The 24,814-nt window shown below is 40.4% G+C and overlaps 1 protein-coding gene across 3 annotated transcripts in view; it reads left to right on the top strand.

Annotated features, from left to right (window-relative positions):
- The window catches only part of LOC139730000 (transcriptional regulator Erg-like), a 156,110-nt gene that overhangs the window by 104,736 nt on the left and 26,560 nt on the right, over positions 1-24,814 (top strand). For all 3 annotated transcript variants that reach the window (XM_071640922.1, XM_071640921.1, XM_071640920.1), the window contains one exon: positions 24,261-24,335. In XM_071640922.1, coding sequence (XP_071497023.1) covers positions 24,261-24,335 — 75 coding nt within the window. The remainder of the gene's footprint in view (positions 1-24,260; positions 24,336-24,814) is intronic.

Below are 24,814 nucleotides of genomic sequence, written 5' to 3'. Positions count from 1 at the left end.
AATACGACAGTAGGAGAACGCTAGATTTGACAGCAGATATTAGCAATCGCGGGGCCATGCCAGGAAATACAAGACGGGGAACATGGGTACTTGGGCTATGCTTCTAATATTGGAAATCTAGGTAACCTAAATACTTGTTCACCTGATATAGGACTGGCCTAGCTTTATTCGAGTTATGAGAAGGCGGTGGATAGCCAGCTGTCATGATTATGGCTTATTGTTGTCTTAACCCTTCACATACCACCACACTCTCTGGCTTTGACTTAGCTTGTCTCAAAATCGTTTTGACGGAACGATGATTTGTACATTAAATGTGCCAGTAAGTCGGTAAAGTCGTTGCCCACAGGACTGTCATAGATGCGACCATTCGACAGAAGTGAGCTGTCTATTCCTCCCCTGCTGGCTAGTCGACATGCCTCCCCTCCCTATTACCTGTTCATTTAACATTCATAACCATTCATTTATCTCTATGATGCCGGGATGCAACCAACTGCCCACATATTATATGGCACGTTGGAACTCTTAGCCGTCTGTTCATCAATTTGTCCCTCTGCCGCGTTTCCCAGCCTCGGTCGCGAGCCCCAGATTCTCGGGCCCGCCGATCTGGCGGTTACCCCTCAACCCCAATTGTTAGTCATAGCTCTCATTAGCCGGGCGTTTCCCCGATACGGTCTATGGCTTGAGCTAACATGGGAACGCGTGGTGCAAGCTCCAGCTCGCGAGTTATGACGGCGAAGACTTGCCCACTTCTCCCCGAGTCGCAAGGGAGATCCCAAACCATCGCCTCGCTGGAGTCCTCTCCTTCTCTCCGGCCTGCCGTAAGCGGCTAATGTAATGCTATCCCATTCTCCCAGTCAGGCAGTCGTTACTCAGCATATGTTGGCAATCTTGTCCCGCTGACAGGGCGGATGGCACTAGAGCAGGCGACAGCGACTGGGGGTAGAAGGAGCCTGATAACCGCTAGACGATGAGGCTGAATCTCAAGTACCATGTTTATCGTGTATTAAGCAAACATAAAATCGACCCCTCACCATATGGGAAGGTCTTTCCATCAATCGCGCTCATTATTTTTTTATCTTACTCACTGTACACAATTTATGAACCACTTCCTGATTTATTGTAAATTACAATTTTAGCTAGACAAAACTTGCATCAGTCATAACGATGATTACGACGTTATGAACAAAAACCTCAGTGTTCATTTCAACGTTTAAGTGCTGATCATAATGTCAAATAATATTGAGAGATTTCATCCCTTTTTTAAGAGGAAAAGAAAAAAAATCCTTTGTAAATTTCTGCTGTGTTTTAAAGGAAGAAGAAAGAGAGAAAAAATGGGGGCCTATACAAAAGGAATTTATTGTAAATAAATGTGGAATTTATTGTAAATTGGTGGCTATACAAAACAAACAAACCCCAGAAAGAGACGATGTCCCTTATGTATTGTGAAATGAAGATGCTAAGGCTAACTGATACCGGTATCACAACCACAATAACTCTGTCAAACAATTTTATTTTGGATAACGTCAAAAAGTCACCATCAGCTACCAGACACCTCTGTTAACGTGTGTGACATGTACATTAAGATTCAACATATATAACGAATCGGTGCAACTCCTTGGTAAATAATATGGCACTTTGCAGAGGTGCAACGCTTTAAATGTTCGAAAGTCACATGACCTCCCACAACCAAGTCTAACTGACCCCCTGATGGTCCTTGAAGTGGCTTATTTCCAGTCCTACATGCACAAATCGCATTAGAGGCGTGGCGTCGTGGGACGGCATACGTCAATAGTGTAGCCAGGGTTTCGGAGATTATCCATGTGACTGAATCAAAATTAATAAAGAACATCACCAATTATTTTCTAGTCGCACACTGTAGGCAATATTACCATGTCTATTGACACCATTTCAGGCACATATTCAACTTTTATGATTGATATTTGAGCTATAGATGCCTGTTGGACTGTGTTCCGTAGGGAGCGGTACATTGGGAAGTTAGGTATCTTAATGATCTCCTGAAATATAAGGCATCAGTAGGATAACCACTCAACATGGCCTGTAATGAGTCCTTTAACGTATCTATGGACTCCTTACTGTGTAGAGTTAGACACGTTCACGAGATCAGCTTTCGTAGATAGCCAGACACGGTGCTATTCTAGAGATTGTTGAAGTGATACAAACAATCGCCGCTCGAGTACACAGAGCTTAATCTTATTCAATGAAGGCATGACATGGATCATTGGGTAAATTCATAAAGAATTCTCCAAGATATCCTAGTGATATCTTTAGGATAAAACTTGTAAGCGAGTGGAACGAGAGAGTCACGGTTTTTTTTTTCCGAGTGATCTGCCATGTTGTTAGAGCTGCATGGTTTTACTATTATTTTAGGTCTGAAACGCCCTTCATAACTGCCCACAGGGTGAGAAAATATGCTGTATATACTTCATCAAACAATAATATGCTTACATGTACAACTATGCCAAATTCTAGGAACAATTACATTGAAGAGTAACTATTACCTGGCTGTCATGAAAATGACAGCAACTGTAACCCGAACACAGCGAAGTGAAAAGTAATGGAAAAATCGTACTTGTAATGTCCATTTCGTTCGTTCACTCATTCACAAGACATAGGTAGGTTACTAATCTGGACTTTTTTTTTCTTGATTTAGTTGGTTTGATCCTGATTACGCTTTTGGCCAGCTTGATCCAACTTTTGGGCAGTGGTCTAAAAGCAGTTCACCAGGCCGAAGCCAAAGAATTGCTTCTTTGTCGCGGTGGCTTCCCAAAATGTCAGGTCGCTTCCTTTCACTCTTTTCACTGTTACAAGTCTCTTCGCACAGATTTAGGACCTCGCGCTCCTCCACCAGTTCAAGAAAAATGTTGCACTGTTTTGTTTTGTTTTTTGTTTTTATAATATTACATTTTTCAAAGTCGTCTGGCACGATACGTCGCAGAACGTACGTACATCTAATATCAAGTACAGATAAAGAAAGCTCTCTTAAACACGCGCACACAGACATAAACATAACAGTGAAGATCTTACCATTTTACCTCACGAAAATGTCTCACTTATTGACATTGTCCAACGCACATGCTCACATAAGTCATAATTGTAAATGATGTAAGGAGTATACTAGTACCTGGTTTTCAAGAATTCTTTTCTAATATATATACATATATATATATATATATATATATATATATATATATATATATATATATAATATATATACATATATATATATATATAGAGAGAGAGAGAGAGGGAGGGAGGGAGATATCACTCTTTCCACACTTTTGTCAGATTTGTGTCTTTCTGTTTCACTACTGATTTTATTGTATTTGTTTTAATTTGATTTCGTTTGATTTATTGTCTGCATGGCATTGTTTCGCAATTGTATTAATCTTTAGCAATTTCATTAACAGTGTAGGCTATGTGCGAATATGACATTACACAGTATGGCTATTCAGTACAATTTCAACAATTTTTGTTACACACATACACACATACACACACACACGCACACATGCATACACACATGTGTATAATCACATGCGTTCTATCTTAGTTTTTCATAAAGAACGATTGCGTAGAATAAGCACAAAGTTTAACTGTTTGGCAACCGATAATGCATAACATTAGTACAATGGAACAATGGAGTCCAACATATTTAATATTCGTGGAAGAGAGGGGGGGGGGAGAAAAGATGACATTTCGACATTTCTCCTATTTCATGTGATCTGGATGGATTTTATCATTTAGAATACACTTTATAGTCCATACATTTCCAGTAGGCCAGTCCACCTGTTGTTGGTATTGACACCTGCTCAAGCCGGTGTTTATCACGCACCACACGACTCTCACTCATTTTTTATTACACAGGGACGACACTGACCTGTCTAGTGGGACTCCTTTCAATAGGACAGTCCCTGCATGATGTGATATACGGTTGGGAGAAGCGCCACGCATGCGGAACATTGCTTTCCAACAATCGCAAAACTTCTCGCTCTGGTAACTTCTAACAAGTTTGAGCGCCCACCTAAAATCTCCCTTGTCCATCACATTCATCTCTATTATTTCCTCTCCATTTTTTATTTCGCTATCTAAACTCCACGGTGCATTTATCAAGCGCGTCACTGTCATGTTAAAGGGGCAGGTATATGGAAAGCCATTCTGGAATAGAATACGCTCTACTCGTTTCTTGTTTGCCTTTTTTTCTGTCCTTTTGAGTTCACTGATTTCATTGTCAACAGCGATTAATTTTTTTTTTTCTTATGAACTCGGTGCGCGCGCTGTTCATTGTTCGAGCAGGCGCGTGGCGGCCATGCCTGAGTGACTAATCGCATCTTTTGTCTTTAAATCTATGTTGAGCCGGTCCGGCGCGTGCCTTCATAACTGTTCGTGGATTTAGATAAGTGGCCTCTATTGTACAAGCGTACGTTGCGGCCCATGATAAATAAGAAGGAAAAAGTAATATACTTATATATCCTCTCTCACTCACTAGCTCGCTCTTTTATATTCCCTCTCCCACTGTAAGTATCTCCCTCAACTCCTGCAGAGACTTTGAAATGAATGATTTTTCTCCGAAAGTTACCATGTCAATTTGCATACTACATGGGAGAGGAATGTAGTTGTACCCTCGCAGAGTCTATATACACTGGTAACACGACATCCTCTTTGTGCACTTGTCATTACTTAGTGTGGAATGTCATGTATTGCAATGGCGTTGGTCATTCTTCATTCCCAAAGCCCCAGAGATCTCAGCCCCCTTTGCCTTACCCTAAGTTCTGCCAACAGATAATGGGTAAAAATGTTCGTTGTCAATGTGACATTAGTAAATACATTCAGCGAAAGGAAATCAATATACAGTTGTTGTTTTTTAATGCTTTTCTTCCCACCACCCGGAGACACATACTTTACACACTAATTTTTGTCTTGTCTTTTATATCATTAACTAAAAAACTAACAAATTCAGATGAATCTAAATTATTCTTTAAAATATTAGCGCTACAATATTTTGTTTTAATCTTTATTTCGCATGTTGAATGTGAAATTATTATACAAGCATCTTAACACTACGGTTCACCAAGACGCCATCCTTCAAATCCAGTGGACAGACTCTACTGTAGCACACTGTACACCTGACATCGTACTAAGACAGCCCATAAAGCCCCTTCATTTTACCCAGTCCCTCTGTACCTCAATACCCTTGTCTACTGGAGGTCAGGGGTACTTTCTCCCTCTCCCTATTCATAAAATCACCTGCTACCTTACTCTCTTCATGATCGAGTGCCCTGGCTCGCCCGGCCGCCCGCCTCATTCTCTTCAAGCTCGTATTCCACGGCTCTGGCGAAACTCGGGACTATCTGTTTTTGCTCCTCAACTGCAATTTACCCTCATCGACTTTTGCTTCCCCATTCACGTACTTTGTCTTTTCACCTTCGATACTCTCTCGCCCCACCCCTCCCCCATCTCTCTCCCTCTCTCTCTCTCTCTCTCTCTCTCTCTCTCTCTCTCTCTCTGCATTTCTCTAATTAAGTCTCGGTATTTTAATGGTAACTGCGCCTCTGATGCATCTGATACTATACGTAGTTCCCCCTTTCATCTGCACACTCCATCTAATATAGTAGTGTATATACACGTGTCTCCGTCGTGGAGTTGGTGCTATTTGATTTGTTTGATTAATAATATTTGTCTATTTTCTTGAAACTATCTAGCTCTGCCTTAAAAGCCAGTATCAGTATGCTTTATATACTGAGACCAACTAAAGACCTCCTGAAAATCATTGGTACCCTCAGCAACGTGCAGTGATGTTACTTTGCATTCCTCTTCATCACTTTCAAAACAAATAAAATGCATCATTCTTTCGGGATTTTTGTTTTTTCTGGAAAGTTTTGTCCGGTCATCTCTTCCTGACACTCTCCATTCCCCTCTCACCCGATGGTCCTGTCTAATTTGATCTTTTGTTAAGTGTGTACAGATATTAATACTGTATGTCTCATAGTTCATCCATTGAATGTATGCTGGTGATGACGTCAGCGGAAGTAGTGTCGTTCATCTCAGTGCCATTGACAGCTCCACAGTGAATATTGTTCGCTGCTTCCGCTCTCACAAAGATGAAGCTACCTTTGTTTAAGGAGAGAGAGAGTGAGGGGGGGGGGAGTAGAGCATCACCCCATATCTATGGATATGTCCCTTTTAATTACCAACGCTACCCGTGGTCACAAAATAAGAAAGAACAGTCAGCGGTACTCTTACAAACCTGGCGTTTCATTCTGCGCAGAATAATGAGTACTTTTTAATGAACCATAAAAATAGTCTTGAACAAGATGTCCCCGTCAACATTTGCGTCATATCTGATGTATGGTTGCAGACTTCTCCCGACGTTGATCGATTTGATGATGTGAATATCATTTCAGAATGAATTATGATCTATTTCCTTTTCAAGGTGTGGGGATGGTTTTGTATCATTGGTGCTTGCACATGTACTTTGTAATATAGAGACAAGTTTTCAGAATTAAGGGTTTCCTTTAGTTTGCTAGGTGGATGGGCTACAAGCTATATAGTGGCAACCAGTTTCATTGGGAAGAAATGCTACCACGAGTCTATTCTCGAATATTATCCTAACCACAGTGGTGTCGATTTTGGGCAAGATTTATATGTTTTCAATGATGCAAACTTTTTTGTGAAATCCAAAAATTGCTTTCATCGTTTAATCTTGTCAGAAGTGATTTTCATGTAATTAAGATTGTTGGATACTGGAAAGAATGAGTTGACATTGATCTGGTAGAAGACGATAGTTGATGTAATTTGGTAGATAAGAATGTCGACGTATAAAAAGAAGTAGGGCCTTGTGTCTTCTGTACTAGGTTTGCGATGACGTTCGAAGGGAACACGAAGACAGTGTGGTATAATCACGTGATATGCAATTTCTATTGATACAAAGAATCCATCCGCTCTCAACCAGTCGCTTCGTCAGAAGAGCTATTCCGCTTTTTACTGCTAAATTTTCCAAACTACTAAACCTAAACCTCTCATCAGGTACATCGATTTTCTTTTCATCACATTGTATAGGTTTCTCACGTGACCTTGGAATGAGCGCACAGAGTAGAGAGTGATCTTTGCTTCTCCCATCTATAACGCTTCATTTCTCTCAGTATGCGGCCATGCGCGTTAAAGACCATCATTCCGCGTCATTATTGCCGTGCATAATACGAGCGGTCGTGATTTCATCTCAGTTCGATTCTTGCAAGCAGGCACCACAAAGGTCATCGTTCCACATTGCACGACATCAAGATAGCAGATGTTTATATCTTTCCTGTTCATGGGTTGGATTACATTGCACATACAGTACTGTTTATATGCACAAATATTGATATTGGCAATTTTCCTCTTACATCAATCAGAACCGCTCCTAGGAAATGACATTGAACAGTTTACTTTTAACAGGGCAAAGTGTATCACTGTGATCAAAGCTAGCTGGCAGCAACACACCAAGAATTTCGACAAGGGAATACTCTCATGGGAGCAACATTGGAACTGGTGTCACTTTGCTCCAAAGTTAATTATACCAAGGGTCGGTGGTGACCCTTTAAATCAAAGTACGCTCTCTACGGTATGTTGGAGAGGCAGGTGCGATTACGATACACTGAGGTCTTATCGATTTATTGATCGGAATCACAGGACGTCTCTGGAAGAATTACACGGCGGTGTGCCGCGCATGTTCCGTTGCTATTCTTCTGAATCTCTCTCTCCCCCTCTCTCTCTCTTTGGAGAGCGTGTTTTTTCATTTCTTTATATACCTCTCCGTCTTTCCCATCTTTCTCTTTCTCACTTTCTCTCAAATGAAAAAAAAAAATCCAGTTGCTTGCAGTCAGTTAATTTCCGTTTACCTTTTGTATTCCGTAATATATATCGCGACCCCAGTTGTGTCACATTTCCAGAGCGTGTTTTTCATCTTGAGCAGTTTATTTGAATGCCAGCAATGCTCTTTAGAGAGAGTAAGAAGAAGAAGAAGAGAGAGAAGGAGAGAGAGAGAGGAAGAGAAGAGAGAGGATTACGAGAGAAAAGATTTAAAATGCGATCGATAGCTGTCTGGTAAACATCACCCAGGGAAACATGCGCCATTCGTAATACCGCCCGCCTTTAAATGGGTCTCGAGAGTTAATAGTAATGACGTTGTTCGTCACTACGATTTACATGTCTCCCACAATCCTATGAACACAATGGAATTTTTCATATCATCCAGTTAACGTGACAGAAAATATACAATCCAAGACCTCAGAATAAATGACACCGTAACTCCCTATCACAAAACAGGGAAGGAAGGCGTTCCTCGATGTATTTTATACGATGTAAAAGGGCTTAGATAATTAGATATATTAGAACTACGCGAAAGTCATATTTTTGTCCTGATCATATTACTTTTGGTTTAAATGATACGAATTTTCCCATGAAATACAGCGTAAAAAACAATGATAATCTTTGTCTATATACTTGCTAATGATTTGTTAACTATATCTATAATTTCTCCCATTAACAACTGCTATATCTATATGTAAGTTATAAAAGAAATATATTACCTGCTAATGATATATTAACTATATAGTTTCCCCTTTAACAACTGCAATATGTAGTGTAAGTAATAGAAGAAATATATATTATAACACGGTGCTCCACAGTGTGCAGCACAATGTGACACACAGTGCGAACACATTGTGAACACATTGTGAACACAGTGTGAAATCTCGTCACACTGTCAAATTCGAGCGTTTTAACATTGGGAACACGTTGTAAATCGTCATTTCACAGTGTGAAACAGAACATTACTATATTATGTGAACTCTCTGTGAAAAAAAAAAAAAACCACATCACAGTGTGAAATAATCTTCACTCTGTTGAATTCGAGCGTGTTCACAAAGTCGACTATGTGAACACACTGTGAACACACTGTGGGGCACTGTGTTCTTTCCAGCTGGGCGATTTACTTATTGCTTATAGAATAAGCTATTACAACACACAATTGACACTTTACAGCTGATACCAACCATCGTGTGGAGAGTAACACAGACATAATGTGAAGACTGCTATACTCTTACCCTGCAGTTTCAAGCGGGATCTACTTGCTCTGTCATTAAGTCTACAACGCATAGATTACTGTTCCGGAGCTGTATTATATCATCATAAAAAACATTGGCTTTTGTCGGCATCTCGTGTGAATATCCGAGAGGGGGGAGAGCTTTGAAAACAATCAGTCATCATTGATAGGTTGCACATTATTGACTAAAACAAGCACTACACATTTGTTTATACGTAATATCATCGCCTCGTCAGGTAAAGTTTCATAGCTTTCATTTGAAAGCTTTACCGCAACTAGAATGCTGAATCCCATGCATTTCAGGTGTAATTAACTAAAACCCAGAAAGGATATCTACGTGGCACAGAAAAGCGACTTCAGTCTTACACCGGTGCTGTTTACTGCTCAGACATGTGATTTCTGTATCATGAAGAATATTATGTACGTCTCTAAATTGAGCTCTCTTTCATCCATACTCTTCCCTTTAAGCCCAATTCTGTTAAGGCATCATTCAGCATGGATTTCCAGAAATTCTGCGTGACGTTTTCTTCCGTTCCGATGCCATTAGAGAATCTCTTGTCATTTCAGGCTTAAGGTCTCTGTATGAGTGACTCTCAGTCTTACGTGGAAAATAAGATGGACGGTCCTGGGCATTTTTCAAATTAGTGAGTTCATGATCCCCTCTCTCCACCCTTCTCTCCTTCATCCCTCTGTGTTTTACCTGCTCTGTTTTCTCCTCTCCATCTCACAGCCTTAGTGAAAAGGAAACTATCAAACTGGTTGCAGTGATGCAGTCGTTCCCAGGAAAGACCATAGCTTCACATTTTCAGCTTCATTCTCTGTATTCCGTTTTCCTTTGGTAGCGTCCGCAAATTTTAAACTTTCCTTTTGTAAATAGTTCATCTTTCATTGTCTTATCAGCTCATTATTCTGTCTCTGTCTTCGTCTGTCTGTTTCTCCCTCTCTCTCTCTTTCTCTTTCTTTCTTTCTCTTTGGCCTCTTTCTCTTTATTCTTCATTTCTCACACATCATGCACGCAAGGCAAGTCCAATGACTAAAGGCTAAAAGGTCCATCCAAGAATCAAGTCGTTGGAAGACATGGATGATGCCTGACCATCGGGGTTGATTTAGCTCGATGTTTGGCAGCCTTTGTCTCCTTCCCATCCTCCTCATCCTCCTCCTCCTCCCTCATCCCCCCATTAGGCGCATCTCCTCTCGTTAGATCAATCTCGTGCGCATCGCGTTCAGCTGACAACCCTGGTTATCTCGCCTTGTTTACTCGCCCGCTTGCCTCCTTCCATCACCTACCCAGTTACCGCCTCTTCCTCCTCCCTTCCCTCCTCTTTCTCCTCATCCTCCGCAAATATCAGCCTAGGGCCATCGTCTCCTCATCCCTCTAGCCATCTTTCTAATTAAGCTCACATCCACACTCGCTGATATGTGGAAGTCGATACCATGTTACTGTCTTAATGCGCACGGTGACCCAAAATCATTGAGGTTCTCGTGGTTGTGCTCTAAATTCACAAATTTAAGTCATCAAAGCAAAACAACACACAGCACAAGTGTGTCTCAGTTTACCGTCTAATAATGTTATTTGAAATTCTTGTGTTCGTAAATTATCGCAGGTTTAACTCAGTAAAAAGGAGGGAGATAATCGTAATAATTCTTGATTTGACGGTCTTGGTCTATTTATATGGGATTGATGTTAGTTATATCTTCACATCATTAATATTATCAGTCTGTCGCTGTCTGTCCATCAATTTAGTGAAACGCTTGGTGAACCTAAAAACAATTAAGATTACTCCAAGGTTCAAATTTTATACTTTGAAACACAAACCAAAACAAAACAAAACTATGCTCGGCTCTACTATTGTATTAAAGATATATGTCATAAATCAAAGCAGCGTCCATTCGTTCCGCAATGATAGACACAGCTACTTGTCTACAAAGAATTATAAGGCAGCATGATACCAATACTCGTGATATTATCGATATCACCATGAGAATTCAAGGCGATAGTGAAGGGGAAAAAAGAAGGAAGAAAAGCAACCGAAGGCAAAATCAAAATTGTCCAGCGCGGAAAATCGACCTCATTTGCGAAGCACGTTTACAATGTTTATTTCTCTTCCTCAATAGACTTGACAATAAAGACTGGGTAGAAGAGATATTTCTACAAAGGATCCCAGCCCAGGCCTGCTTACAACAATGCCATTATTAGTTTCGTTAATTGAACGTTAAAGGTCACGTGATTAGAGCTTCATTAAAAGACGACCATCTTTTCTCTTTGTGTGTGTGTGTGTGTGCGTGTGTATGTATGTGTGTGATTGAGTGAGTACACAAGACGTTGATCTGAGGCATGCAGGGTTTAGAAGTTATTGGCTGCTTGCTTTTCGATCTTAATGAATCCTCGCCCAACCATCAGGGCCGCCACAACCACGGGTTGATGAAAATATGCACTCTGCATTGTTGGTAATAAATGGCTTCTTACCCTGAAACATCTTTGATTGTTGTCTCGTGTACTTCTAATGGTATCTCTTTTCAACCACTTTGTACGTAGAATTCTTTCCCTTGTTTCTTAAAACGTTAATAATCATAGTCACAACATAATCATCCCTCCCTCTTTTCAATCTCTCAGCAGAAAACTTTGTTTCTCATATTAACCCTTATAGTGCTGTATTTTCCCATTTAAACAGTTCTTTATAGCGTCTTTCGCATATTGATATGTGAATACATTTATCATATTTCTCTTCATTTCCTCTTCAACAAGACTTTTTTTCGAGTGCTCATCTCAGGGCAAGGTAATATCATATTTGACCTTTGGTCACGTCTCTCATTTCGTTGCTTTCGTGCCAAACTCCACTCTACTCAGTCATGCTAAACAGGTTACAGTAGATGTTAAGCTTGGTCTGATCACTCTTATATCTTCTGGGTCTCCACTGGGTCGTACTCAACACGTCTTGACATAGACGCCATGGCCTTATTCCAACCATACCCTTCTTTCCGTTACTGCACGCTTCATTTCGTAATACATACACGACCCTTCTGCGGTAGCTTACGAGAGGAGGGAAAAATCCATCAAATCGTGAGCGAGATTATTACCAATTTCCAAATATCACTGATTTTGTGCCAAGTCGCTCGAATCAGCCTACATGAGGGGATACAATTTTTATCCTTTTATTAGCAAGAACGCGGCGGATAATGCTTGCTTGAACCTCGAGTCGTAAAGCTTCCAGCGACTTAATAAAGAGCTCTTCAAAAGCGCGGGGAATAAAATCAATCAGGCCCCTTCTTACTCACTCATTTTCATCTCGATTTTGTGTTTGATTTATCTCTGCTGTTTTATTAACTCTAGCCCACTTTATTGGCGCGCTGCGCTGACATTTTCCTTGCAAAGTGGATGATAATAGATTGCCTGTCTTCGTCATCGCCAAACCCAATTTCTTCTCCACCAAAAGATCTCCCTATTTTCTCTCCATCTCTCGCCTCCGGCCTGTACTTTCATGCTAGGAGAGTGCGTGTTAGGGACGAATCCCGCCAATAAGGACCCATTTTAACAGCAGACGAGAAAGGAGTGAAAAGGCAAAAGACAAATATAAAATGGCTGCTGGCGAACTATTAGAGGAAGGAAATTCTTTGAAATGATCGATTTCCTCAGCTTCTTTTTCCCGCGCGCGGGAAACTTCCTGGGGTATTAAATAAGTCTTCGTCAAGCACGAACCATTAAGGATATCCTCCGCGACAAAGGCGTTTTCCTCTTCTTGTTTCCGAGACGGAAAGTTACGTAATGTCATTTTCAAGACGTTAATTGAGTGTAGAGGAGAGGCGATAGAGAGAGAGATGAAGCTGTCCTGACATTTCCCACCGGCCTAAGCGAGATATTTTTTTTAAATTCCTTTTTTTTATATATAAATATACTGTTTTGAGAAACTTTGCCCTCATTTCGATATATTCAGGCGCCACAAAGTATGTTGTTTATGATGTATATTCCTTTAAACATTGCTACAAGAGAGGAGTGAAAAATCTGTTGTGTTCAGAAATATGGCGATCAAGCTCTTTTCAGTTTAATGCTAGACAGGATTCCTTTTTAAAATCTCAAATGTTCATCATTCAGCAAGTGCTCGCAATGGCTGTCTTCACTGAGCGCACGTTGCACTCAGCAAAACCATTTTCTCACTTAAATGCCCTGCTGGTGATGTAGAATAATCTGATTCTTAAGTTTACTTTACACTTTAATATCACTAAGATCATTAATATCAGAATGTATACTCAGTTAAAGGCGTAGCATATCAACCCTCTCGAAAAAAGTAATGTAATACAAAATAACAAATGAAGTCAATTGCCCTTCTAAACAAATTTCACTATAAACACTATCAAACCATCGAAACAAACACATCCATGAGTATATCGACATTTATGGGTGTTGTATATATAATGATTCTATATGTGTCTTTGTTAGTGTGTTCATATTTGTATATACAGTAGTATTAAGCAATATATACTTAGAACGCCGATAATGGCATGAAAAAAAAACATACTTTCATCATAAGCTATATATATATATATATATATATATATATATATATATACATATATATATATAATATATATATATATATATATATATATGTATATGTATATATACATATGTATATATGTATGTATATGTATATGTATATATATATATATATTATATATATATATATATATCCTTCCATGAAAGTAGTAATGACGTAAAACATATTGATTTACTCTCCCTCTCTCCCTCTCTCTCCTTGAAAAGCTATCTCCCCATTACGCTTGGAAATAGTGTCATTAAGTTATGAGTTTGCTTACAAATACCCATATCTGAGGTTTTTTAATTCCTTTACCTCCCTGAAGTTGAAAATTATTTTTGTACCATACGGCATCGATAGAGATATTTAGACTATGGCCTAGTTTTCTTGCAGAAATTGGCACATAGGTCTGTTATAATGAAAAATAAAGCAGCCCCAATGTTTTGACTCAGTGTGTGGGGCGTATTAGTTCCATCTCTTCGTGTAAGCTGAACGTCCCGTGCGGGAATCTCCTTCAATGCGCCGCAACTCTCACGTAAAGTTTTCTCAAATAAAGCGCCGCACGTGCGCAGGGAAGCCGTGTCATTGAGACTAATACTGCGGGTGTCCTCCGGGAGCGAAGAGTGCGGTGAACCGGCGAAATCCTACACGCCCACCGTGGGACTCCAACCACGACAAGCCTCTTTCATTGACTCGCAAAGACTGCTCATGATCCATAAAGCGGCCATTTACAGGCAGGAGCGACTTCCTGTGCTGCCGGCCTAGCAAACCATACGCAATATGAGGGCTTGAAAGACCAACGTTGTCACGGGACATTTGTCCCATGCAAGGTGTGCATTGTTTTCCTTACAACCGGCTACAGCAAAAAGAAGAAAAAAAGAAAAGAAAAAAGAAGATGGTTATGTGCTTTACGCGCGCGTCTTTAATATTGAGCGGATCCGTGCGTCTCTAGTAACCCCGCGAGATTTGACGCTGTGAGGTACGAGTAGCTATCGGGCGAGATGGCCACGACTCCCTTTTATTTGTTGGTGCGTATGCAAATGTGATGTTTTGTTGGCTGGCGACTCAAAGCCGCTATCGAGACATCCAAGCTGTAACCCTGCAGCAGTCCGGCGGGAGAGTAGCCCGGTTGGTGTCGCTTGAAATCAGGCATACTGTCATCAATACTCCTAATCTTGCTCACAGTTCGTCAGGCCGAGCCAGCTAGGAGAAGAAGAAACCGTCTTCGTCTCGCTAATTGAGGCGAAAGTCATGAAATACGTATATCAGGCAGTCTTTCAATAACAGCTAATAACTGCGAAGTGATTGCCAGATAAAGAGAGATATGAAGAGAGATGTAGAGCGGCCGTTCGACCGATCAATTAATTTTGACGCGCTTTAAGCTACCATACTATATACATAATGATAAATGCTTGAATGGCCTCATCCATTTCAGCCTATTTAGAGACACCATCACTTCGCAGTCAACATTTCAGATCTGTTTTCAAGTATCATCCATTCCGCTCATGCCACGTGCCCCCCCCCCCCCTCCACCACCGCCACCTACTTCACTCTGACGTAATGAAGAAAGAAACAGGAAGGATGATGAGGGAAAATATGACGGATTCGCGCTGCCTGCTAATTTTTTCGGTGGTAGATGACTTTGAGCGAAACATTTTAGCATCCATTCGTCTTCTCCACCTTCACCCATTTTGGATTCCTTAATGCAGCGAGATTTCTCTGTGGGTAGGACTCACCTTTTCAACTCAAAGATCGTCTTTTATCAATATCTTGTTTCTGGCTCGTATGTGTTCGATTTCTATCATCCGAAACAGCCCGGAATGGTTATTCGATGGTGTTTTTGTTTTTTGTTTTTAACCACAAGGACGACGAAAGAAAGGTCCAGAATAGCATATAAAGATAAGAGAAAGTACAGTATTTTTTTTTTTTCACTATAGATCTCATGTCGGAACATTACCAGTGACATTGTACTGTGTGCAGTGTATCATATTAGATACCCTTATAAGGACGGTAAACAGCTTCTTAAACAAAGTATTGGTGATAATAACAGTATAGTGGTGGTCTTTGACAATAATCCCTGCAACAACGATACAAGCAAATATATCAGATGTGTATAGGAGACGTAGCCTATACATATTTAGACATAATAATGTGGTTATCCACATTAAATGGTTCCTTTTAACACTGTTTATCTAATTGGCATGTGTTTCATGATGTATAATCACTGCCTTTTTCAGTCCCCTTCTCTCTCTCTCCTCATCTCTCTCTCTCTCTCTCCTTTCACTCTTTCATTCTTATCTTTTCATTTCCTAGAATAGAATGCAAACCTCATACACACATGGAATAAAAATATGATTGTATAGCGTGTTGATTCCATTCTTTTTAATGTGATGTATTTAAGAGATCAGTTGCTTGAAAAAGACAAATAAAATGATGAGAAAATCTTAAATTTTCGAATCATAACTTCACGAATAATTCCTTGTTATAACATGTGCGGTATCTTTGGAAAGATGTTATTTCGCTCTCTCCGACAGTGGACTACTTCGCTTTCTCTCTGACAGTGGACTACTAGAGTACTTCAAAATGTTTACAAATGAGGCTTAACTCGTTTTGATTCCTGCTTATTTCTTTATTCCCTTTGTCCTTCTCCTCCTCAAGGTTCCTCTTGTAAATACCCTTGATTTCCTAGTTTCAATCATTTTGTTTTATTTTGTACCAAATAAGAGAGGGTTCGCTCTATTGCACTTAATTTCTTTCATTCTCTCATTCCTCTGAGTTCTCTCCCTCTTTCCTTCTTTTTTCACTCTTTCTTTTCTCCGTATTCTCTGATTATTACTGGAAGGTGGAATTGCTACTTTTATAACACACTATTCTGATGATAAATCGGGAGGGGAAAAATCAAAAGGATAGAAAGAGGAACCTATATTTTGACAGCGACATCGTACTTTTCTCCTTCACTCCCTGACCCGACCATGCCCGTGAATCGATCAGGGAGTCGTTGCTGGAATGTAATAAAGCGATGTTTGCAAGTCGCGAGTGCCGCTACAGGAGGCAAAATTGAAATGAGTCTTCAATTTTATCATTCTAGACACTGGCCTTCGACGACATTTCGCATTTTTTAAGTCAAATTGCCGAAGAGGGGGAGATTGGTTTCAAACCTCTTCTCCTCGGTTTCCAAGTCAGAGAATTGTCCCTTTCTCTGCGCTGAGTGACTTTGTGTCAAGGCAAACCTGAGTGTGTTGCGATGCTGGACATAGTTGCTTCATGCTTTAGGTTGGATATTAATGTTTATCATGACATGAGTTATCAATTAATATCTTGTGTGTTTTGAGGCTACGTCGCTGTTTTTGAAATCTTTTACGTACTTTGTAGATATGTTTTCCTTGCACGATGCATGTAGATTAATTCATCGATTGAATGATTGTCTAAATCTTGTTTGTCCAAGCTTCAAATACAGCTCCGCGTTTCATTTAAAAAAAAAAAAACTTCACAAGTGCAACGTGGAAAAGCAAGCAACCTGCACCGATCTCTCAGTATCTAGAGAGCATTATCTTTGTGGCTGAAATGACTGCCGTTATTCGGACTTACAGTGTTTGCAAATCTCTTAATGAAAAGGGTCTGACATGAAAAATTCTGGTTTCTAGTATTTGTGTGTAGCCTGTCGCTATGTTTTTTCTGTTTGTGAGAAATTCACTCTTAGTCATAAATTTTCATCCTGAAAAGTTGCATTTTGCGAAATGTAAAAGAACAACAAAATTCATGATGAATCAGTGTAAGCGCGAAAGTGGCGTCAGAAAGCACAAGGGATAGAGAGTTCGAAAGAAAGAGAATGAAACATCGAATGACGGCAGAAAATGGAACAAAATATAACAACAAAAGCTGTGGTAAAGGAGACAGCGCAAATGAAATACAAAAATATAGAACTTTACAAATACGTTTATCCATATTCTGAGACAATATATTGTTATATCCTTTACTCATATATAAACACAGTTATGGTGTTTCATTTTAAGCAATACTTATTTATTCCTATCCCTCCATTCCTGGGGACGATGCCGCATCTACAGTAATGATACATTATTGTCGGATCAGATTGAAGGCTTTTTAACGACACCGAAACTAAAATGGAAATTCCCAGCGAACAATGTTGGGGAGCAAAATGTAATAATATCTGCATTAGGGAGCATTATCACGTTTGGAGCATTTTTTTCTCTTCTCTCCGGCGCTGTGACCTCAGAGAGCGCAGGAAAAGTGCATTTACACCATCAGACAAAAATTGTTGTAAATTGAATAAAAGTCCGGGGGATTTTGATCTACTTTGCATCATAATGACTCTAATAGTATGCATGCCTGTTGGAGCTAGATTTGTGCGCAGGGGAGGCGAAGTTTATCTATGCATGTGTACTACGCTAATTACTGTATCCAAAATAGAGAGACAGGGAAAAAAATGGGTTTATCTACGTGCTGCTGAATTCATTACAGAGACACAAAGAATGATAAATTTGCATGTTAAATCAAATGTGTCATTTAGAAGGCAATTTCCACCATAGTTTCACTTGTTTAAGGCTGAGACTCTTGTAGCTACTTCAAAGTGTGTTCAGACTACAAGTAGGTACATTCTTGCGAAGTAATGCAAATGCTTTCCTAGACAGACGACGTTTCCTTTGTATTGTTTCAAGCCTTTAACACTCTTCAATGAAAATTTCTCTCGTTTCGTCCTCACTGCAAATTGTATACGCCTGGAAGAGGTGTACATACTGCAACATGAATTTGTTATCTTGAAGCTCTGATGATGATATGAAATATGATGAAAAGATATGTGAATTATCATATTGATGATAGGCCTATAACGAAGTATCAAACACCCTGTCAGAGGATTTTGTTTCAACTCAACACTTGCGAAATTTACTGTCTTAGCTAGATGCTGATTGAATTTGCACCAAGCGCAAAGCACAGTTGCAAATAAAATGACTCAATAAAACTACTAACACACATCTCAACGTTTGCGTGTTTTTTTTATTCCAGCAAATAACTTCATGCCTCGATTCTTTTTCCAATTTATCTGTCATTTTCTATTTCTTATGACATTCTTCTCTTTATTCGTCTCCTCTGATCCTCCTTCCCATGACAGTTTGCACTGTGCAGCTTTCCGCGCTAAAAATTTCATCACCGAGGAATGTTTCTTTCTTTCAGTGTAATACCTCGCAAGTGTCAAATGGCAAGTTCTTGTCGACTAGATTTTTAAATTCTTTCAGTTGCATTTTTGGACATTCTCCATCCTTTTTCTCCATTGTCTTACAATCATCCAATACGTCTCCTTTTCGCCCATGTCGTCTCCTCATGGATTTCTGTTTAATGATGTTCATCACCTTCATGATTACCTACCCATTCCTGTAAAAGATTTGGCGAGAAATCGTTATCCAGATAAATATGCGAAATTCTGGTAAAAGTCTTTAGAAGTTCTTGATTCATCAAAAGACAAAGATTACTCCAATTCTTCTCCTTTTATTCAGACGTTATTCTTAATTCGTGTGGTTTCTCTGGTGTAATTCAAACTTCCTTTTGTTGAAATAGTCACTCCAATCTCGATGTTCTTATAGTTCCCGCTCCATACCTACCCCCCCCCCATCTCTCTCCCTCCCCTTCATCTCTCCCCTCCCTCTCTCCATTCCTCTCTCCCTCTCCCCCTCATTCTTCCCTTCCCACTTTTTTATTCCCAGTTGGGCACAGCAATCATCAGGGTTCTCCTGGCCTCCAAGTTCCCCTTCGCTCTGATACTCCGTTGTTTGGTTACGGAAACGCAGAAATGTCGCTTCTATTTCCACCTCTCTTTCTCGCCAGAAATCGCAATTTACATTCACATTTCCAGCCATTATGATGTCAAAATGAAGCTTTCGTGATATTAAAAAGTTCGCCCCACGAGATTTATTTTCCTTTGTATACATCTCTCTGGTGTTTGTTTAAGCCGTTTCTATATCTCTATTGATTGGTGTTGTCCAATCTTCCACAGCAAGGGGCTGTCTGTTTCACTGCTTGTTCATTTCAATGGCGAGCAAGCACGGGTCGCCTCATGTCATTTATATGCCATTGGTGATAATGTTACAGCACTCATCCATCCACTTATTACTAAAACTCGTCTACAGTAATTAGAATCCTCCTATCACAAAACTAACCCGTGCTTTCCCTCGCCCTTCTACGAAAGGGACGCGAATTGATGATGGAAATCCAAAGCCTAAATTTGGAAGCAAACAGCATTGCTCTCCCCGTACTATCACTGATTTCATTGTTTAAACTCCTGCAGGCTTACCTCGAAGGTATTTTCATCGCCTGGCTGGAGGCAAGAAAGCGTCATATACAGTGTGCGGACGACTTGTCCAATGCGTTCCTAAACGATCTCGCGCCCGCGTTATGTCTCGAGTTGGGGGTATTCACCAACCCATATGCCCGCCCCCACAGCCTAGGGGCAAAACTTAGTAAGCCCTGCACTAGACCCTGACGCGCTGTTCATGACACAGTATATTGGCATGTCAAGAAGAATAATACTGCCATCTCAACTAAATAAAAGGAGGACGAAAATCACTTTCTCCGCTCATCATTCCGTCTTCCTCCTTTTCTTATTCGATTTTATTTTTTTTTACTCTTCGAAGCGAAACTCAGCATGATTATCAGTGTATGAACGACTCACTTAGCTGGCAGGCAATTGTCTTGTCTGTGTAAGCTTCCAACAAGTTGAATTAATTGCATTTCTAAGCTCTGCTCTGCGCCCTTCGAGCGATGCATTGACTTATGAAATGATAACACAAGTCGCATGTCAGTGGTGTATTAAGTTACCCGTGATTTCCCCTTGGAGTCTGCTCGACAAGGCTCGCGCTTTAAATGATGTCGTGGATGACGACCATCATGACTTCGAGCACGCTCTGTGATGACGTCGTTCATGCCACTATTATGATGATATATATCTACATGAAATCTCAGTCATTTGGTTTCTTTAGGACTATTTTAAGTTCGCGACACAGCGAGCAATTAATCGGCCGACAAATATAACACGCTGTACCAAGAATCCTTGATCGGTTACCATGGCAACTCCTGCATCATGCATCTTGCCTTGACTGTTTACCGTTCTTATTAAAGAAGTGAACACCTGTTAGATTATCTGAGGAAGCAGAACTTTATGTTGAATACGACGCTGATTTACTCCTTTGCTGGCCTGCTGGAGGAATACACCAGTCTTTTCTTTTCAGCATAAGATGTCACCTAGAGTTTCAGACATCGACAAGGGAATACTACATACCACGGGGCTTTCTCTCTCCTGACCCGCTCAAACATCAAACATAAATGGACAGTAAATGAGATTTGCTGCTAATTCATTACACTTTAATGTAAGACTAAAGATTAGGGTTAAGTTAGATTAAGTTAAGATATGCATGATTTCAATCGCAAACGCACAATGTTTCGGCTAAATTATGCTACGCTATTGTAATTTGGCTATGTCATGAAAGGCTAAAAAAACGGAAGGATCTTATTGACACATATAGTGTAACAAAATAAGAATTTAAGATTCAATGCTGGAGAAAGGGAACAAAAGAACAATTATAAAAATGAACGCCAACAGAAAGTGACAGAGAAAAAAACTGCGATTACATACATTTTTTTTTCGTGAAGATGCTTGAGTAGGCATGAAATCAAAATTATTGCTTATGACGTCATGATCTAAACAAGATGTTTACTTGGTAAGTATTGTGTGTCTCTTCTGAGGTAAATATACAATCAATACAAAAGGAAGGAAGGTATTTCAGTGAGTTTGGAGGAAATAGCCAAAGTGTGCTCAGAGTAGATTCGGATCAAGAGGTTGCTAAGGAGGAACTGTGAGAGACAATCCTATCAACCCGTTTCCCCTGTTCGCGTGTCTGTGGTAGCATTCCGCACGCCATTATTTGCATAAGAAAAGAAAGTTACTCCTGCGTGAAAAAGGCAAGGGTTGGCTACGCGTGCGCACCACTGCAAGTAAACGTTACTAGAGAGAAACAGAAAAAGAAGCGAAAATGGCTTTATGACTTCAGCCATGCCATGATTGGCTGGATCCCCTCATCAAAATTCATTCTCACTTCTGTCTTTCCCTCTCTCTTTTTTTTTTCATCACGAAAAGGGGGAACCATTAAGACCAAGGAACCAATGGGAAATGAAATCAAAGATGAAGGATCTTTTAAGGGGATGTAAACAGAGCTAAGTTTGACACCCTTGATAACAGTCGCGTAGTATCGTACATGGTTGCAGTCACCAGGCTCGGAGGAAAGACAAGTGAGAAAGTGAGAGAAAGAGCGAGGGAGGAAGAGTAAAGACAAGCCGGGGTGCTGGAAGAGAGCCTAATATATGAACGTGTTGCCAATGAAGTTTGATTCATCTAGCGATTCATTCACCGGGCGAACGTTCATTTCTTAAAACTTCCTTTGCTCACATGGCCCGGATCCTTAGCTAACGAGACAGCGAGAGGTGATGTCAAGTGGTCGACGGCACGACTCCCGAAAGCTCGCCTCACTAGCCGCGCTTGGTGAAGAGATCGCGAGGCTGAATAATTAGCTCCGCCAAGCACTGATTTGCCGCTCTTCCGGACTTACTTTGAAAGTATACACTGGCCTTCATCACGGTAATCACAGCGCGCCATTTTTAAGGAAACGGCCCTCCGCTGATTTCATCATGTTTTTAACTGGTACGTATGTCCTCTCTACTCTCTAAAAAGCCTCTTTCCCAAAATGCCATTCCAAATCAGCGCCCACTAAGCATAATTTTCCTTGCTCAGGAAAAATAGGGGGTATTTGTGAGTTTCCCCGAGCAAATTGGTTTTGTTATTCGTCTTTTCCTTTCCCCGACGAGAGTAATTTCCGTGATCGGGGGCCCAGGCGTTTAGGTCGGTTTCCTGCCGCGACCTAATCGCGAGGTCTCGCTGGTCGTCTGGCGAGCCACGCACCAACCGAGCGGAAGGAAGGAAGGAAAGGGGGAGCGTCTTCATGCCTTTTCAAGTGGCTCTCCCTTAGTCCCGTGCACAAGAATGAAGAGGGGATTCAGTGGCTAAACCTCTCTTCTCTCTTTTGCCATCAAGGGATTCCTCTATCACTAGCTTGAGAGACGTGGCGTGACGGTGTTTGACTTATTACTAATGGATAAAATGAACTCATTGACACCGATTCCGTGGCAGGTTGTGATGCATTAATGTTGTTTCGGCTAGTCATGTTTGTGCTTAGACTGGATTGGAACCAGGAGAGCGACTGGGAGTATACCGAAGGACTGTAGTGGTCTTGAGGTTTCTTTGTCTTGTTCTCATGTTATGCAGACGATGCATACCTGTGGTCTATAACGCAACTGAATGGTTTTTGCATCCTTATCTTGTGTGTGGAAACAAGGAGCAGCAAGTGTTTTGCCGTATTTTCTTCCTTGTGATTTTAAATGCATTTTTAACGATGACATCATAGCTTGCATTATCCACCTTGGTGTATGGACGAAGTTGAAACAACATGTATCTTTTTTCTCATTACTGCACAATGTATTTATATTTTTTGAGATATTTAACAAGTGTTATCAGTCATGAAAACACCAAGTTAATTCTGTTTGATATGAAAATGACGCAATTCAAACCACGATTGTCTTTCATCTGTGACGTTATATCTATGACTACAAGTGTGTAGATGCATGTTATTGTGTATTTTGATAACGAAGTCGCCCTTTCTTCTTCTCTTGTTGTGATATCAATAACCTACTACGCCAGTCCTCCACCATTCCGAAGATTTTTGTTGCCATAGTAATATGTGACAATAATCAGTCTGCAGACGATGAGACCCACGGACCCCCGTTTGCTACCCCGTTTGGTTCGCTTTTCACCTCGCAAGGGGGTAGGAGGATTCCGGCAAACCAAAAGATATTACCAGTAGTCTGTAGTCCATTACCTTACAGAGAATCTCGCGTGTTTTTTTCACGTTTCCTTGTGTCACATGATCATGTAATGTCATGCTTCTTGTGCTGATATGAATGATAACGTCAAAATCCTGCTGTCATCTCATTTTAACACATGTGAAAACCCCTGTCAAAAAACATTGACGATTCACTTCTGTTTTGGCGGCTCCCGTTTTTATGTCTCCGCTTGCTTCCTAGAATACCTGTTTTCAAAACTCAAAGCTCAAAAATGTAGAGTTTATTGCTGATATTATTATCGCAGCCTTTGCCTGTCATTTCACCTGTATTCATAATCATACGAAATACAAGCGTTGGACTTTTTGTTTTACTTTGATATTTATCTTTTGTGGAGAATTGAAGGAATTTGAGGGTAAATTGATATAATAACATGAAACGTGAGTGGTTGGCATTGATATTTCTTATCTCAATCATATTTTCATAGACCCGTCAAACGGAAGGAGATCACAAAACATGCATTTCTTTACAAGGCCTACCAGGCCATTACTTTAGAATAATTCCTTTATAGTTTTACCTGTGCTATTTCCTATCACACTTTCCCCCAGTAATTTTTAACTCCACATGAATCTATGATCGACTCATGTATCCTATATTGATTTATAAGCTAGCAGTAGGAAGTTGTCCGGCTGACACAAAGTCTAAATGTGTTTTCTTTTCGCTCCTAGAACCATCTTGCGAGAGTCTGGTCCGTGGGAGACCCAATGCCTGGACTACGCCCGTCCCCTCCGCCGTTGCTAAGGGTAAGCATTCCCCTCTATTTCCTCTTGTTGTCATCCACATACAAATTATGCTCGTGAGGCGGGAACCTTTGGACGTCCATAAGATAGGTGTCGGTGTGAAGAGATTCCACCGTGTATTACGCCATATTCTCATCGGCGCGCCCGCCATTCTACCACACAGCTACTACACTGGTTTTATCTCGCTTTTGTTGTTCTCTTTCACACACATACCAACTTACCTGAAGACAATGCATATATGCACAAAAATATGGGCACATAGTCACAAACACTATAATATCGGCACTTGTGCAATGTATAGGGTATTTTAGATACTTACAAACACAATACGTCTCTTGGTTTAGAATAATCTTTTCATTTCTTGATGACTGCTACTGTTTCTTCAATTTCCTGGTCTCCTACACGTCTTAATTCCCCTTTCTCTTCCTCCCCTTTCTCTCTTTCTTTCTTCACAATAAATACTTCCGTTCCCTTTGTATCTT

This window comes from Diadema antillarum, unplaced genomic scaffold, assembly GCF_040938485.1.
Source record: "Diadema antillarum isolate AM-2024a unplaced genomic scaffold, OU_Dant_1.0 seq00000285_RagTag, whole genome shotgun sequence".
In the NCBI taxonomy this organism is placed as follows: Eukaryota; Metazoa; Echinodermata; class Echinoidea; order Diadematoida; family Diadematidae; genus Diadema; species Diadema antillarum.
The sequence above is the reverse complement of the archived record's forward strand: the minus strand, read 5'-3'. Positions and strand labels throughout refer to the sequence as shown.